The sequence below is a fragment of the Rana temporaria genome, chromosome 5 (genome assembly GCF_905171775.1).
Source record: "Rana temporaria chromosome 5, aRanTem1.1, whole genome shotgun sequence".
Taxonomy (NCBI): domain Eukaryota; kingdom Metazoa; phylum Chordata; class Amphibia; order Anura; family Ranidae; genus Rana; species Rana temporaria.
The window spans coordinates 314,677,869-314,693,530 of NC_053493.1; the positions used below are offsets into that span (position 1 = coordinate 314,677,869).

General features: G+C 48.3%; 1 protein-coding gene across 1 annotated transcript in view; it reads right to left on the reverse strand.

Moving 5' to 3' along the window:
• The window catches only part of PRKDC (protein kinase, DNA-activated, catalytic subunit), a 677,570-nt gene that overhangs the window by 130,635 nt on the left and 531,273 nt on the right, over positions 1-15,662 (reverse strand). Inside the window, exon 71 of the mRNA XM_040354170.1 lies at positions 10,293-10,467. Within this exon, the coding sequence (XP_040210104.1) occupies positions 10,293-10,467 (175 nt within the window). The remainder of the gene's footprint in view (positions 1-10,292; positions 10,468-15,662) is intronic.

The window sequence follows — 15,662 nt, forward strand, 5'->3', positions numbered from 1 at the left end:
CTTCCTCTGCTCTTTCTTCACCTCTCTTATTTCTTCTTTCCCTTTTCTTTTTTTCTTGGCTCCCTCTTTTTTGTTTCCTCCTATGCCTCTGCTACTCAGGGGTTTGTTCTACACGTGCTTACTTTTGTCTTTTGGCAGCTTGTGTTTTTAGGTTGGCTGCTTATGAGTGGAGTTATTGAGCTCCCCCTGATACCTGCCTTGTACTGTACTGTTATATGCTATGCACTGTTTTTTTTCTGTTGATGCTCTGATGGCATCCTTGTACCGTATCTTTTCTGGCACGGGGGTTACCTCGTGTCTAATAAAAACTGTTAATTGAAAAAAAAAAAAAAAAGAGGGCTGCAGACGTGTCAGATTTTAAGTCTTGGGGTCCCGCTTGCTCAAGCTTCCCAGCTGCGGCATGTACTCCCTCCAGCTCTGATACCTCCACAGGCGCCGGGGATAGCATGGGTATACACGTGACCAGGTATCGTGAAGAAACACACTATCACTTTGGAACAAGATTGCATGCAGAGTGTTTGAAGAAATCCTGCTGAATTTGCACTTCACATTTTTATTGGGACATTATTACCAATTAGTCAATAATGGACTAAGCAGTGTCATTGGTTGGCATAGGACTGTTTTTTCATGACAATTTTTATGTTATATATTTGTTTTAAGCACAGTAATTGGTAATTACACAGTAGTTTTATTTAGTAATTAGAGTGCCCTCCATTTCTTATTTTTTTCACTATTCACAGTATTTTATACTGCCTAGAGGAGCAGCTGTTAAAATATATTTTGATATATATATAGGTTTGCTATACACATTTTATATTTTAAAACTAATTGTATTTGGCGTGGAATTTTTCTACTTTTTCACTATAAATCATATACCTGTTAAGATGCCCCTGTAAAGCCTTCTATATAGGCATAACTAAGAGAAAGTTCTGGCAACGCATCAGAGATCATGTGTAGTATTTCTCCCATAGGGATTTGGTGAGCCTCGTGGCTTACCACTTCGTCAAATATGGATATAGTACAGGATTATAATTTACAGCTTTAGATGGGGTACACCCCTACCCATGTGAAGGTCACTTTGACAAAATGATCCTGCAAAAAAGATTCAAATGGAAACATAATCTTAAGGCTTGTAAAAACCTGGCCTCAATGAACAACTGAGCTATTCCCCCTTCCTCGGAATAGGAATTGTTTGGGGGTAATTACACGCAAGTTCATGGATGAATATTGGAGGTCAGCCTTTCTGGCATATCACCGGGGAATCCTAGATAACGGGAGGCGTTCCCTTGGTGGCACTGTTCACTAGTTATACTTTTTATTCATTACTGTATACAGTATATACAGTAGACAACATTAAAAAAATTTCACTAATGAATTTTAGTGTACACAAACACAATAGAATACCCAATTTTTGGTAAAATATAATGTTATGCCACGTAATTAGAGACCTAACATTTTAAACGTTAACGTTTTAAAATTGCTCACGCCTGTGGAATAACGACAAACTACAGTACATTAAATTATCCATAGGCAAAACATTATGAACCTTTATGTGTTACTAGTTTAGAGTTAAACTGGAGGTCTGGCACTAGAAATATTACTCTCATGCTGACAATACCTCACATGTGTGATGCAATCACCATTTACATACATGTGTAGGACCTACATGTACGTTCACATTTGCGCGTGAGCACAGGGGGACGAGGGCACTTTAAAATTGTATTTATTGTATATTTTACACGGCTGCTTTCTTCTTTTTTTTTTTTGGATTGACGTTATTGCCATCACAAGGGATGAACAGCATGTACTCTTTACTGAGAGATCTGGGGTAAGCTGCAGCCATGAACCATGGTATAACCACTAAGCCCCCATTCACATTGTAACGCCGCGTACGCTGCGTATTTTGCCGCGATTCGGTTATTTTTTTTTTTTCACAAAAAATTGCCATTGATGTCTATGGCCGAACGCCAATGCCGCCTGAAAAAAAGGGTCCGGGACTTGTTTTCAGGCGACAGGTGTACGGCGTTTATGAGATGTGAACCATCTCCATAGACATCAATGGCAATTCTCCCCTCCAGCAGCACGAGCGTCGGGTGTTTTGTCGCCAAGGTGTGAATGGAGCCTTAAACTTGACGACATACGGGTACATCCCAATGACATTAAAGGGGTTATAAACCCTCAGGGTTTAGGAGAAAAAACATTTGTGCTGCACAAACTTCCCAGCGATGGGGTTGAGCATGGCAGCTCCAGCTGCTGTCTCAGGTCCTCATTCGATAGACTGATAGCAGCAGAAGCCATTGGCTCTCGCTGCTGTCGATCAAATCCAGTGACACGGACCCGGGGCCCGAATCCTGCTGTCTGTGTCAATGGATGTGCAATGGGACTCGGGAGCGTGCCTGCACGAGTGTCCCCATGGAAATCGTCTCTCCGTGGGGGCAATTGAGAAGAGGAGGAGCCAGGAGCACCGCAGGGGGAACCCAGAATAGGAGGATCAGGGGCACTCTGGGCAAAACCCTTGCACAGAGGAGGTAAGTTAACATGTTTGTTATTTAGAAAAAAATTAATAAAAGGAAGCTTTACAATTACTTGAAGTGACAACACTCCATATACATACTCTTTTCTTGTATTCTTAGGCAACCCAATGACATTGGGGGTCCTTCCATATTCTCTTTCTTGGCAATGGCGGGGATTCCTTTTCACTAAGGAATACACATTATGGCATGTGAGCCCAGACTGTGTGAAGATGCTCCTCCAAGAGGTGTGCCAACAGCATGTTGTGCTCACAGGAAATGGGTAGAATGACACTAAGGGTTCTCTTGAAGAGGATCAGCGGGACAGCGCTACAATGTGGAGATGTAAGTAGAGCTTGGCTTTTAACAGGATGGAGGAGGAGCCCAAAACTAAAAACAAGTAATATGATTACCTAATTATTAGGGTCGCATCAGACCTGATACAGAGTATTTTCATGAGTACTTGTGAAAATGCTCAGATACCCGAAACCGATACTTTTGCAGTGCAATTTTAAAGGGCTCAAATTGCACTGAAAAGAATAGCACACGATTCGAACGAGAATGCAGCGTGGTTTCTTGCACCACTCCTGTGTGAACCCAGGCTTGTTTTGGTGACTTCAGCCTAAGTTCCCACAGGAGCCAGAAACCACATGCAATTCGGACAGGAATCGCACCACATTCCTGTTTAAATCTCATGCGATTTGAGCCCTTTCATTTTCTATGGGCTTAAATTGCCCCACAAAGATTTTGGTACTCGATATCGGCGAGTACTTGACCCAAAGTATCGATACTCTCGTACTCGGCAGTAAAAAACAATATGGGTGCAACCCTAGTAATTATTTATTAATGATCTGCCTGGAGTTAAAACACAAAGGGGTAGATCCACAAAGAAATTACGCCGGCGTATCTATTGATACGCCGGCGTAATTTCAAAATTCCCGCGTCGTATGTTTGTTTTGAATCCTCAAAACAAGATACGACGGCATCTCGGCTAGATTCGAGAGGCGTACGCCTTCGGATCTTAGATGCAATTTTTCGGAGTCCGCTAGGTGGCGTTTTCGTCGTATTCCGCGTCGAGTATGCAAATCAGCTATTTCCGACGATCCACGAATGTATGAGCGGCCGTCGCATTTTTTTACGTCGTTTCCGTTCGGCTTTTTCCAGCGTATAATTAAAGCTGCTATATGGGGGGGGGGGGGGGGGGCGTGGCCTGGACATGGCTGAGTGAGGACGCAGGAACTTGGAGCTCCCGGCCTTGTCCCCTCTTTTACCGGCCAAGACCTGTGATTTTCAGCATGCAATCTGCCAAAAAGACCAAGGGCAGAACTACAACCCGCAACACTCGATCTGCCACAAAAACGGGGGATTTACACCGCTTTTTCGGCCCCTCTGCTGTGATCTCGCCGGGCGCGAGGGTGGCGGTGCCAAGAGATAGCCCACGTGGCAGCCTAGCAGAGGATTCGGAGCAGAGCCTCTGGACCTTCCGACCAGACGACACCACGGCACACCCCGCTACACCGGATTCATCCGGGACTTCATCCCCAGCGATGTCGGCCCTTCCTTCGCCAGCTGGAAGCATGTCAGCCGAACAGGAGATTCGGGCAATGCTTCAGGCCCTCCCCACGCGGACCGACATAGAGACTCTCATCCTTAAGCTGGAGGAGACCCATAGGAGGGACTTTCAAGAGGCTCGTGCGGAAGTGTCCACATTGTCGGACAGAGTCTGCTCCGGAGAGGGATCGTTGGCGGCCCTGGAGCGGAGGGTGGCTGGACTAGAACGGGACAGAGACCACCATAAAGACGCGGCAACAACGCTCCAGCTACACCTCGAGGAGGTTGAAGACAGGAGCCGGCGCAATAACCTACGGCTGAGGGGGATCCCGGAGACGGTGGAACCCGAAGCCCTGGGTGAGACTCTCCTGGCCTTGTTCCGTGATGCATTGGGTGACCCGGCGGAGGACGTGGACCGTGCGCACCATGCCCTAGGCCCGAGATCGGCCGACCTAGACAGACCGCGCGATGTGGTATGTCGTCTACTCCGCTACACGCAGATGGAGCGCATCATCCGCGGTGCGTGGGACCGAGGGGAGATTCTCCTCAATGGAGCCGCAGTGAAGATACTCCCGGATCTCTCCAGGGCGATGCTGCGCAGGAGAGCGATGCTGAAACACGTGTTAGACCTGGCAAGACAACGGGGGTTTACCTACCGCTGGGGTTACCCCTTAGCGGTAACCTTCAAGAAGGACGGGGCTGCCTTCACGATCCAGACGCCTGCAGACCTACCAGCCCTCTTTCGGTTCCTGGATGCGGAGCAGATACCGGTCCCCGACTGGTTGCAGCTTTTACCTCGCGCAACGGGGAGATCGGGGCCCTCGACCTACAGACCCGGCACGGAAGACCGACGGAGAGGTCGTGGACGGAGGGACAGCGAGCCCCCTCAGGAGAGGAACGCCGTGAGTAGGCCATGGACCACACTTTCCTGACCTCCACGCTCCCTGTTAGACTGAACCCTCGATACCTCCTGTGCCCCTCGCCTGTTATCCCGAAGACCCCCCCATAATACTGAGCTGCTGGTCCCGTGACACTGACTTCTGCCTCTCGCTGGCCCCCCCTTTTTGTTTTTGTGGGTTCCACGGTTTTTGCTTCTTGCGACCCCCTCCCCCCCCTGTGCCTCGGCCCTGGGGCGACCTAGACAATGCTTCCCCTGGCACCAGAAGGCTGCGGCCTACGCCTTGAACAGTACTGACCATTACGGCGCATCACACTGGCGGGGCTCCCGCGCTGTTAGTCTACCCCCCCACGGGAGATGGATCCCCCCCTGCAGCACCTAAGACTTAGCTTGGTACGGGCTAGCCACATGAGGCGGGCAGTGCTCGATGCTTCTTTTGTTTTCCCCCCCTTTTTTTTTCTTTTATTATCACAATTTTTTTCTTAGGCATGCCATGTACTTCCATTTGTACTGCCTGCCTGACAGAGCCACGTGCTGATGAGGAACTACTACCCTCTGGAGTAATGGGAGATACCCTGCTGGCCATTAAACTTGGTGTTGGGTGGTGGGACTTAAATGGCTCGCTGTGGGGCGGGGTGGGGGAGGGGGAGGACGGGGTGATTTCGCCCGGGGGGGGGGGGGTGGCTGGGCCTTGGAGACCTGATCTATGCAGCCCTGATGGGATGTGGGGGAGAGGGAATCCACTGGAATCCGTGATGGGTAGGGGAAGGGAGAGGGAGAGGGGGAGGGTACCTCCCGCGTTTGTTGGGGTGGGGGTTGGAGGTTGGGGGACTTGCACGACCTTCTTTGAGCCACTGCTCGGTCTCCCTGTTGGTTGTGCCCCCTCGACACTGAGTGGGGCTCTTCAGAGGGGGTCTCGGACACTGGTTATATGTTCCCTATGTTACTGTCTATTAGTCAAGTACTGCTGTATGTTAGATAAAGTTTTACTATAGATTGCATTGCCATAATTGCCATAAACTGCCCTATGTAACACCAAACCAGGCAAGGCTCCGGGCCCGGACGGTAGCGCATTATAAGGCGTTGCTCCCTGCCCTGGGCACGCGTCTGGTAGATTTGTTTAATGGTCTAGGTCTGGGGGGGGGAGGTTGCACGCGTCCACCTTGCAGGCACAAATAGCCACTATCCCTAAAGAGGGGAAGGACCCGAGCCAATGCGGTAGTTACCGCCCTATCTCACTCCTTAACGTGGACCTTAAACTCCTTACTAAAATTGTACCTACCAGAATCCAGCAGCACCTGACGGGTCTCATCCACCTTGACCAAGTGGGGTTTGTCCCTACCAGAGAGGCTAGGGACAACACTGTTAAAGTCCTTAACCTTTTGCACGCGGTGACCGCCACGAAGACGCCATGTGTCTTGGTGAGCACGGACGCCGAAAAGGCGTTTGATCGCGTCAACTGGCAATTTATGTTTGACATACTAAGACACATTGGTTTGGGCCGACGGCCAGGGTCAGAGCTAACGGGGTAGTGTCGGAGACCTTCCAGATTAGCAATGGAACAAGACAGGGGTGCCCGTTATCACCACTACTATTTGCCCTGACTCTCGAACCATTTCTAAGACACGTGCGACTGAACGCGGATATTTCGGGGGTTAGGGTAGGAGACGGAGAATACAAGGTTTCCGCCTACGCAGATGACCTGATGCTCTCACTGACGAACCCCGAGATATCCCTACCGAGCCTGATGCGAGAATTTGAGATATATGGGCGATTGTCCAATATGAAAATTAACATGGGAAAATCGGTAGCCATGGGGGTGGGAGTTTCGGACCTCCGTCTAGACCGACTACGCCACGGGTTTAATCTACAGTGGACAGACACAGCCATAAACTACCAGGGGACCCGTATACCCCCATCCTTCTCCTAACTTTTTAAGCTCAATTTTCCACCGCTGCTAAAAACTGCTACTAGACCAATGGACAACCGGCCTCCACTCCTGGTTCGGAGATGCCGAATACTTAAGATGTCCATTCTACCCAAATTTACGTATCTCCTTCAAGCCCTCCCTATACATATACCGGCGGAATACTTCAAACAGGTGCAAACCAAGTTTAAAACATTTTTATGGGCCGGGAAGCATCCCAGGATTCACAAGGCAGTGTTGTCTTTACCTAAAACGCACGGGGGACTGGCCATGCCCAACGTCCGCACCTATTACCACGCGGCACATCTGAACCGGCTCGTGGACTGGTGCCGGCACGGGAGCACAAAACAGTGGCCGCACAGAGAGCAGGCACAGAGTGAGATCCCTTTGCGGAGGGCCCCGTGGTGTGAAGCGACGTTGCCCAAATCCCTGCGATCTCACCCGCTGATAGGGACCACGATCAAAATTTGCGCTAAGATGCTTTTTCAAATGGGCTCGCCGCCGAGAAATTCACCCCTACGCCCAGTTCTGGGCAACCCACAATTCGGCCCGGCGATACACGACGGAAGGTTTCGGGCCCTGAGGGAAGCGGGTGTGTACCAAGTTTCCCATTTCAGTATAGCGGGCCGCTGGAAGACACTCGCAGAATTGATGGATCTGAGGGGAGGGTTTCAATTAGATTTTATGAGAGCAAACCAACTTAGACATTTCCTGCACACCATGACACCCCCTCAGACAGGGAATCCGACCCTTGCGCCAATAGAGGAGATGTGCTCATAGACGGGCATACTGCCACACGCGCTGTCCATTTTGCACAACATACTGGTCACGCCGCAGGAGGGATATCAACTCCCCTGTCTCACAAAATGGGAACACGAACTTCATTGCACGTTCTCAACCAAAGTAAGACAGCAGATTTTGACCTTCACGCACAAATCTTCAATCTGTGCTAAAATCCAGGAAACAAACTATAAAATTCTGACCCGGTGGTACCGCACCCCGGCTCTACTTCACAAACTCTTCAGATCCACATCGGAGATCTGTTGGAGATGCCAGGGAGATGTAGGTACATTGATCCATATTTTCTGGTCCTGCCCACTGCTGAAGTCCTTCTGGACGGAGGTTAGGAGGATATCGCAGAAGTTCACTGACCGCCAGATCCCGGATGACCCAGCATATCTCCTGTTACACGCTAACACATATCCCGCACGCGTATACAAGAAATCGGTTGTCCGACATCTCTTCGACTCGGCCAAAGCGTGCATCCCCATTTGTTGGAAGTCCCCACATCCACCGACGGTAGCAATGTGGCTCCAGAAGGTTGATGACATCAACAGAATGGAGGATCTTATTCTCACAGACCGTGATAGACAGGAGGCATACAAGCAGACCTGGCAGTTGTGGAACGTCTTTACCTATTCAGACGAAGGACAAGCACTTCGGGGACGGAACTAGACTCCTGGACTAGATACTCCCTCCCTGACGGAATGGACGGTTGCCTTGCCCCATGCTCGCGGGCAACCCCCCCCTTCCCCCCCCCCCACCCCATTCTATTCTCTTCTTTCCTTGTCGCCCTCGGAGCCTTTCCACTTGGGGTGACAAACTATATCTAGTTTTCTGAACGGGTGGCAAGGTAGGCTATTCCCTGCCGCCTTACTTTCATCTCTTACTTCCTACTTCTTTGATAATGGAAAAAGGAGGGCGTGTCTGCAGATCCCTGAATCCGCGCCACACTCCACGGGTGGAAGGTCTTTTAACCACTTACCCCCCGGACCATATTGCTGCCCAAAGACCAGAGTACTTTTTGCGATTCGGGACTGCGTCGCTTTAACAGACAATTGCGCGGTCGTGCGACGTGGCTCCCAAACAAAATTGGCGTCCTTTTTTTCCCACAAATAGAGCTTTCTTTTGGTGGTATTTGATCACCTCTGCGTTTTTTATTTTTTGCGCTATAAACAAAAATAGAGCGACAATTTTGAAAAAAATGAATATTTTTTACTTTTTGCTGTAATAAATATCCCCCAAAAATATATAAAAAAACATTTTTTTTCCTCAGTTTAGGCCGATACGTATTCTTCTACATATTTTTCATAAAAAAAATTGCAATAAGCGTTTATTGATTGGTTTGCGCAAAAGTTATAGCGTTTACAAAATAGGGGGTATTTTTATGGCATTTTTATTAATATTTTTTTTACTAGTAATGGCGGCGATCAGCGATTTTTTTTTCGGTATTGCGTCATTATGGCGGACACTTCGGACATTTTTGACACATTTTTGGGACCATTGGCATTTTTATAGCGATCAGTGCTATAAAAATGCATTAGATTACTATAAAAATGCCACTGGCAGTGAAGGGGTTAACACTAGGGGGCGGGGAAGGGGTTAAGTATGCCTGGGTGTGTTCTTACTGTGGGGGGGGGGGTGGCCTCACTAGGGGAAACACTGATTTTCTGTTCATACATTGTATGAACAGAAAATCAGCATTTCCCCTGCTGACAGGAACGAGAGCTGTGTGTTTACACACACAGCTCCCGTTCCCCGCTCTGTACCGAGCGATCGCGTGTGCCCGGCGGCGATCGCGCCCGCCGGGCACACGCACGGGAGTCTGGGGCGAGCGGGGGGCGCGCGCGCGCCCCTAGTGGCGGCTAAAAGGTAGGACGTCCATTTACGTGGTCTCGCCTAGGAGAGCCACCTTGTGGACGTATAATGACGGTGCGGCGACGGCAAGTGGTTAATACCTAGAACATCTAGAGGGGTTTAGACAGGCTAGGTGCCCTTGGCGCAGAGCTGGCGACCCGTTGACACCGTAACACCCACTGTCATGCTGTACTTTACTGGTTTATGCCTGTATATATTGAGATGTTACTGTTTATATGCTGTTGCTGTGATCCATGTGGACACGCTCTTTGCTGTGAGTAAATAAAGAATTTTGAAAAAAAAGCTGCTATATGGTGGCGTACTCAATGTTAAGTATGGCCGTCGTTCCCGCGTCTAATTTTGAAATTTTTACGTTGTTTGCGTAAGTCGTCCGTGAATGGGGCTGGACGCCATTTACGTTCACGTCAAAACCAATGACGTCCTTGCGACGTCATTTAGCGCAATGCACGGCGGGAAATTTTAGGGACGGCGCATGCGCAGTTCGTTCGGCGCGGGGACGCGCTTCATTTAAATGAAACACGCCCCCTACCCGCCGCATTTGAATTCCGCGCCCTTACGCCGCGAGAGATACACTACGCCGCCGTATCTTTTGGCGCAAATTCGTTGAGGATTCAAACTAAGCCTAGATAAGTTACGGCGGCGTAGCGTATCTTAGATACGCTGCGCCGGTGCAGATCTATGTGGATCTGCCCCAAAGTCTACCTACATATCTTTTGTATAACGCTATGCCACATAGCACAGTTCTTACCAAGTAAGGAGATTGTTTTTAGTACAGTAAGTATCTGCTCAGGACAGCTTTGGCTCTGGCTGCGGCTGTGACTGTAGCTACAGTAGCTATGAACCCATTTCATCAACCACTCTTCATTAGTTTTAGACTCACGGTGAAGTTCTTTCAAAAGCTTCATTGCAACAGAAAAGTTGTTCTGTAAAAAAAAAAAAAAAAAAAAGTAGTTACCGTACATTTTAGAGAATGAAGCTTTAAAAATAGAATAAACATTGCACTGTCTGGTAGCGAAGGCAAAAGCCCAGATGATAGGAAGAAGGTCATTCTGTTTAAAACGGTTGGAAACCCTTACACATGCCCAGTGAAGTGACTGGTCTTAGGTGACACACATATAAAACAAATCCTCCAACATAAGTTGTACCTGTTCATCTGCAGTCCTCTCTACATTCGTTCAAATGTAAGAATTTATCAACCTGTCAGAGTTCAGAAAAAAGGGGGCCAAGAGCTGAAGTTACACTCTGCAGAGCTCAGTGAGTAGAGCTCTGAGAGATGATTGGAGGGAAGGAACAACCCCCCTTTCAGATATAAACAGAGCTGAAACTGTCAATCTGCTGGAGTTCACACCCATCACAATTTTTCTCATGGCGTCAGGAAAACTTGTCTGAAGTGACTGTGCTGATAGCACATGAAGCAGCAGACAGAAATTACACTTAGTGTGCTCAAAAGGTTAATAAAGGATTTTTTTTTTTTTTTAAATAACAAACATGTTATACTTACCTCCACTGTACAGTTCGTTTTGCACAGAGTGGCCCCGATCCACGTGTCTCTGTGGTCCCTCGGTGGCTGTCTCTGGTCCTCCCTGCAAGAACTCCACACATTCATGCGAGAGAGCTTGCATGGTGGCGAGTCCTTGCGGGCGCGCTCCTGTGACACAGCGAGCGGCTCGGCCCGCCCCAATGGCTGCGCTGCTCTCAAACCATCCGCTCTAGCCAATTAGCGGCCAGGCTGAGCGGCAAAGAGGACCTCGGGACCGAGCGCGGAACTTTCGAGGGGTCAGGTAAGTAAATGGGGGGGGGGGGGGGGGGGGCGGCATCATCAGATGTTTTTTCACCTTGATTGCATTAAGGTAAAAAAAAAAATTCCTTTACAACTCCTTTAACTGAGACACACACTATAGAGGGATATACTTTGTTCATATTTCATGTCTGAGGTTTACAACCACTTTCAATTTATTTTCATCAGAGAAAATACATTTGTATGAGAGAGCACCCATTCTGTGTCCATTCCCCCTCCTTCTAAAAGGTGTTTAACCCTTTTCTTACAGGGGCTAATTCTGACACTTCTCTCCTACATGTTAAAATAATAATTGTTGTACTAGAAAATAACTCAGAATCCCCAAACATTATTATGCTAGAATTATTGTTCTCACTCTAACGTTTGCGGCGATATCGCATGTGTGCTTCCTGATGACGCATTATTTATGAAAAACGCTTGGAGGCTGGTTGTGCGATGCTGTTGTCCTTTCCTGCCGAATCTACCACACTGAAAACGAGGCTTGAACCGCACGCTGGCTCCTAGCAGCCATCACTGGCTAATACTGGAAATCTGGAGAGACTCAGTGGTGGTCTACACAAACAATATTATTATTTTTTTTTGCACATGACATTTATTATGACAGATGTTGTAGTGCTACAACATTGATACAAAGGAAGAGGATATGGGAATCCCACCTAGTATTAAACTGCATTATTCACCGAAAATATCGGGGGGTGTAATCAAAAATATATGGTTACGGGGGGTGTGGCCTGACACCGGACCGAGATGGCCGCTTGAATAACAAGCTCCGACATCCAGGGCTGACACGCTAGCTTTCCTCAGCAAGACAGCCACGACGCACACTCAAGGAGATGGCCGGGAGGAGCAGCTCCATCACCCGCTCCCAGGCGGACCCTCCGACACAGCTCGGTCGGACTATCCCGGCGATATTCCGCTCCCAGCAGGCAGACTTGCAGGCCTCCGCACAGGCCCCCAGCCACGAGGTAGCCAGCCAGGTCAGCCTGCCCACTGCGCCTGAACATGGGGGACACCCAAACACCGCCGGCTACGCTCCGCCACCACCCACCTTTCTCAGCATGGCAGACCTACAAGCTTGTGGCACTGGACATAAAGACCACGTTATCCGCAGCGATCTCGGATCTGAAAGCTGACCTCAGGGCCGTGGCAGCACGTGTTGAGATAATGGAGTCGGTGGCCATGACGCATGGAGCAGCTATACAGCAGGTACAGAAAGTTACTGACACACATGCTCGGCACCTCATCGAGATCCACCGCCACATGGAGGACCATGATAATAGGGGCAGAAAACGTAACTTGCAAATTAGGGGGATCCCTGAAAATATAGAAAGCCCCCAGTTACAACCAGCAGTGTGGGCAATCTGTAACACGCTACTATGCAGACCTCCAGATGCTCCCATAGAGATGGAAAGATGCCACAGGGCCCTGAGGGACAGAGAAGCCACCTAGAGATATGATCTGCTGCTTAGTAAGCTTCACTCAGAAGGAAGAAATACTAAGATTAGCGCGCAACCATGGGCAGCTACAGCATGAAGGCTCTCCTATTCAAATCTACCAAGATCTCTCTGCCATCACGCTCCAGCATAGAAGGGAGCTCCGTCCCCTTCTCAATGTCTTGCGGGACAGACGTATTATATACCGCTGGAAGTTTCCCTTTTGTTTATCCGCGACCGCTGGAAACCACACAGCCTTCCTGCGTACGCCAGCAGACCTGCAGGCGTTCTGCGACACCCTGGGCATCCTTTTGATTGCTGTTCCAGAGTGGTATAGTGCCTTCATGCAACCTGAACCCTGGATTACCACGCAGCAGGAGAGGACCCCCCACTCGCAACACAACCGCCAAAGACGCCGCAGATCTGCCTCTATATCACCGAGAAGAGGCCCTGATGATATCACTGACCGTGACCCGCGCCCCTCCTCGGCTCGCAGGAAAACGGATCATTGAGCCCGAATCAGCGGGCTGCGTAAGTAATGACATGCTCCCCAACTTCTACATTCTTGCTGGTACGTTTGCCGCCATTTACGATCTCTACTTAATGTTCTCTGTTTTGAAACCCATTCAGACTGGAACTGTTGAGGATACTTGAATGTTCAAGATATCTCACTCGCTGACACTAAATATGCAACTAAGGTAAACCGGATTCTGGAGCATAATCCAGACCTGTCCTTGACCTCCTGAAGCCTCCTGAAGGCCAGCCTCTTCTCGTCGGAGTCCAGAAATTCTACGCACTCGAGAGACCCTACTGCCGTGTGTAATCTCTACAAAATTGGTCCAGCATGTGCATTGAATATTTTTTTCTTTTTAAAAAAAAAAAGGTTTTTCCTTTTTTTTTTTCTCATCTTTTTCTTCTCTTCCCTTATGGTGTAACATCCTCTCATGCTCTAGGGCTCAATGGCACAGAGGTAATATTGCACATGTGTTGATTAGATAATTTAGCCTGCTTCTTGTGGCCCATGGCAAACAGTGGGCCATACGAAACAATGGATGAGAGGAGAGGTTCTCTGGACTAACAAATGATATAATAAATGTTGGTGATGGGGATGTCGCTGCCCTGCTCGAGGCCGGACTCAGTTCCCCCTTCGGGAGAGCAGGAATGCCAGAGGATGAGCGAATTACCGCATTCTTGTGGGCATTGGCATCCTCATTTGCGACTCTTATATAGAGGCAGGCGGATGGGTAGACTAGCATACGATGTTAAGTTTTTGCACTGTTTGTTAGCTGTGGATATATGTGCACTGACCTTCGGACGGCTACAGGGATTTCATGGCCACAATGTGGTCTCCTGTCTTTGCAGCCGGTCTCTTCACGGGATGAGAGAGCTAGAGAGAAGCCATGCCTTTAGCCATTTGAACTTCCTATAATGCTGCACACAGAATATACATTTATCGTATGGGAATGAAACTTGTGCTGCCTTGAAGGAGCCTCTTCCCGGCCCTCATGGTTCCTCCTTATTGAGGCTGCTCTATATGTTATGTTTTTTGTTTAAGAGAGTTAGCCCTGGATTGTTGACACTATCTATTACCCAGTGTTAGACTCCTACCCCACTTCAGAGTGGCCGGTTCCCCTTTGAAAAAAAAACGGTCGTCTTATTTTTATTTATCCTACTATAACCCCTCCCAGGTCTATTTAGGTGGAAGAGCAGGCCTGTCTCCACCTCCGGTAGTTACTCTGCGAGGCTTCACTCCTCGCTCTCTCTAGGGGGCTTATCCCTACCCCCCCTCTCTTTCCTATTTTTTTTCTTCTCTTTCTTTCCTCTTCTTCCCTTCCTTCCCCCTCCTCGCCCCCCTCTACCCTCTCCAGCACATTACGGCCTTGGTCGTCCATATATAAAGCCCGCCTCAGTGTACCTACACCTCAACATACACCATGCCGTCTAATCCGACACGCTCAGTTCCCCTATCTCTTAAAGTATATTTACTGAACGCCAAAGGACTAAACGTCCCTGAAAAACGCAGCAGTGTCTTGGCAGAAGCACCAAGAAAAGAGACACAAAGCAGCGCCCTCTGAGCGTAGCAAGTGTGTTTAATATTGGGAATGTTTAAAAGACATATGAATCACCTACTCACATGTCTGATGTAGGTAAACAGCATAGTACATTGTAAGGGGTTCATCCGCGGGGGTCCCGGAGAAGACGAGATGTCCTCACGCTGACATGTGGTGTCCTGATCCGTACTGCAGCGTCGATGGGAACCAAAAGAGCCCTCGGAACTGAAGTGCGCAGTGCAGGTCTCCACTGTGTGCAGCTGTGGCTGCCGACTTCACATCCGGGCGCGGGAGGTGCACGCGTTCGAGGCTTTCCAGTCTCTTCTTCAGGCATAGTAGTGGCCATCTTTCCGGAGCTCAATATGTATACAAGGGAAAGACCGCCCTGAGTACTCCGATTGGCCAGATCTTGATTACGGAACATCTAATACCCCCCACGAGACTTATATACAAAAGTACCATTAAAAACAGCATTTATATAAAAACATTTATACGAAAAATATATATATATCTCTCAGTTGATTAAGACAGCGGCGGTTTGCCTAAGTAATCATAAAAATAAAATTAAGAAGGCTCTATATTAATACAGTAATAATATGATGGAAATTAATATAATAATAAAAAATATATATAGGTAAATAAGTAGAAACAAATACAAAATTGCTGCACCAAAGTGCTGCACAACAACTACCGCTGTGTTAACCTCCCTCATACACACGGCATATAATATATTATATATATACTGCCCAATATACATATATAAAAAAATACATACATATATATAGAAAACATATACATATATAAAAAGAAAAGATTATTAAAATATTAAAATATTA